This window comes from Nicotiana sylvestris, chromosome 12 (assembly GCF_000393655.2).
Source record: "Nicotiana sylvestris chromosome 12, ASM39365v2, whole genome shotgun sequence".
Classification (NCBI taxonomy): domain Eukaryota; kingdom Viridiplantae; phylum Streptophyta; class Magnoliopsida; order Solanales; family Solanaceae; genus Nicotiana; species Nicotiana sylvestris.
Window position 1 is genome coordinate 116,861,995 of NC_091068.1, and position 3,020 is coordinate 116,865,014.

General features: G+C 40.8%; 1 protein-coding gene across 1 annotated transcript; it reads left to right on the top strand.

The window, feature by feature from the left end:
- Positions 1-598: 598 nt before the first annotated feature.
- LOC138883589 (uncharacterized) lies at positions 599-1,102 on the top strand. Its single transcript, XM_070164284.1, has one exon. It carries the CDS (start codon positions 599-601, stop codon positions 1,100-1,102), a length of 504 nt encoding a protein of 167 aa, XP_070020385.1.
- The last annotated feature ends 1,918 nt before the right edge of the window (positions 1,103-3,020 follow it).

Below are 3,020 nucleotides of genomic sequence, written 5' to 3' on the forward strand. Positions count from 1 at the left end.
TGTGACTACACTACGTATCTCATATCTAGGATGGATCCTCTGAAGTACTTATTTCATAAACCCATGCCTACTAGGAAGTTGGCTAAATGGCAGATACTACTAAGTAAGTTTGATATCATCTATGTAACTCAAAAGGCGGTCAAAGGACAAACATTTGCAGATCACCTTACTGAAAATCCGGTGGGAGGAGAATACAAACCCTTGAAAACATATTTTTGTGATGAAGAAGTATCATTTGTAGAAGAATACATTACCGAAGAATATGACGGTTGGAGGATGTTCTTTGCCGGAGCCGCGAATTTCAAAGGAGTAGGCATTGGAGCAGTTTTGGTATCAGAAACGGGTCAGCATTATCCGGTATCTACTAAACTCAGATTTCCCTGCACTAGCAACATGGTAGAATATGAAGCTGTTGGTAATCGGTGATTCAGATTTGCTTGTGCACCAGGTACAAGGAGAGTGGGTCACCAAGAATTCCAAGATATTGCCATATCTGCACCACGTGCAGGAATTGAGATAGAGGTTTGCAAAGATAGCATTCCGATATGTGCCCAGAGTTTAGAATGAGTTTGCTGATGCATTGGCCACTTTGTCATCTATGATACAACATCCAGACAAGAACTACATTGATCCCATTCCAGTAAGGATCCATAATCAGCCGACATATTGCGCCAATGTCGAGGAAGAAGCCGATATAAAGCCTTGGTTCCATGACATCAAGGAGTACTTATCAAAAGGAGAATACCCGAAGCATGCAAACCACGCTCAGAAATGCACACTCCGGAGATTGTCTAATCACTTCTTCCATAGTGGAGGAAACCTGTATAGAAGAACTCCCAATCTGGGATTACTAAGATGTGTCAACGCGAAGGAATCTTCTAAGCTACTTGAGGATGTGCATGTTGGGACCTGTGGTCCGCACATGAATGGTTTCATCTTGGCAAAGAAGATATTCAGGGCAGGTTACTTTGGCATGACCATGGATACGGATTGCATTAAGTATATCCACAAATGCTTTCAATGTCAAGTACATGCCGATATGATAAAAGTACCGCCAAACGAGCTCAATGCAACAAGATCACCTTGGCCATTCACCGCTTAGGAATGGATGTTATTGGTCCAATTGAGCCTACCGCTTCAAACAGACACATGTTCATTCTAGTATCCATTGATTACTTCACAAAATGGGTAGAGGCTGCATCTTATAAAGCTATGACAAAGAAAGTCATCGCAGATTTTGTCAATGATCGTATTGTTTGATAATTTGGAGTTCCCGAGTTCATTATTACTGATAATGCCGCCAATCTCAACAGTGATCTGATGAAAGCTATGTGTGAAGCTTTCAAAATTAAGCAAAACAATTCCATAGCCTACAGACCGCAGATGAATAGAGCCGTAGAAGCCGCTAACAAAAACATCAAGAATATACTAAGTAAAATGGTAGAAAATCACAAACAATGGCTTGAGAAGCTACCTTTTTCTCTATTAGGCACCGCACCATGGTTCGCATATCAACCGGGGCAACTCCCTACATGTTGGTTTATGGTACCGAGGCTGTCATTCCAGTCGATGTAGAGATTCTTTTTTTAAGATTCATACAGGAATATGAAGTCAGTGATGCAGAGTGGATAAGGAGTCACTATGAGCAATTGGCCTTTATCAATGGAAAGAGGATGAACGCAATATGTCACAACCAACTTTATCAGAACAAAATGTCCAGAGCTTTCAACAAAAGGGTCAAACCAAGATAGTCCGCACCAGGGAAGCTAGTATTGAAGAAAAACTTCTCACATCAAGATGAAGACAAAGGGAAATTCTCTCCTAACTAGCAAGGTCCATACATGGTTCATAGAGTACTAATAGGAGGAGTACTCATACTTGCAGAAATAGATGGAGAAATCTGGCCAAAACCAATCGATTCAGACGCAGTCAAGAGATACTATGCTTAGATACTTTACATTTCCTCATTTGATGTAATGAACTATGCTTGACCTGATTCCTGTTTAAGAGGAGATACGTTGGTAGCCTTATGGGTTCGGTCATATTATTATAAAAACTTCATTTCCCCCAAGATTAGAAACTGGGGCAGAATGTTGAGGAGGGTCCTCAAAGTTCCAGAGCAAGTCCGGCCAATGCCAACATGCGTCAGACAGTCAGTAATAAGTTAAGAAACTGGGTCATAAGTTTGAGAAGGATTCTCAAAATTCCAAAGAAGGTTCAGCAAGGCCTATTATCCGCAAACAGCCATAGGATCATCTACCAAACTGGGGCAGAATTTTTAGGAGGACCCTCAAAATTCCATAAGAGAATTGCAATGTCTTTGAGACATGTTATAGTCACTAGTTCATCAAAATTTCTTGATATATCAATACTTTTCTACAACAACTCTATTTTTCAAATATTTCATATTTTCGAAAACTCTACTTCCATAATAGCCAGGTGTCACCTAGGGGAACTCAAAAGGCTTTCAGAACGAAGCAGAGCAAGGCCGGCAGACGAAGCAAGAACCAACCTCCCCTCAACAAACATACAATTTTTCTTTGAACGCGTGTACATTCGACGTAAAGATAGCATTCACAAAACATGTATACACAAAGATAATTCGCTATCAATCAGGCCATCAGACATCGAATACATCTCCACCTAAGAAATACACTACTCTTACCTACTATTCCCTATTTGCATGAGGCTAATCCCTGCCTCCCCACTTGCATGAGGCTAATCACAGCCTCCCTATTTGCATGAGTCTAATCCCTGACTCCATGTTTGCATGAGGCTAATCCTTGCCTCCATACCTGCATGAGGCTAATCCTTGCCTCCACGTTCACATGGGACTAAGCACTGTCCCTTTTTTGCATAGATACTGCTCTATTTTACTATCTATTTGCTTTCCAATCAGGCTAAGCTCTACCCTCCATTTCACAAGAGTAATCATTGTCTTGATAACATCATGGCTATTACATATCATGGGCTGAAATATCCCCAATCTATCTGAAGGTTTCATAGTTTAAAGGCATCAT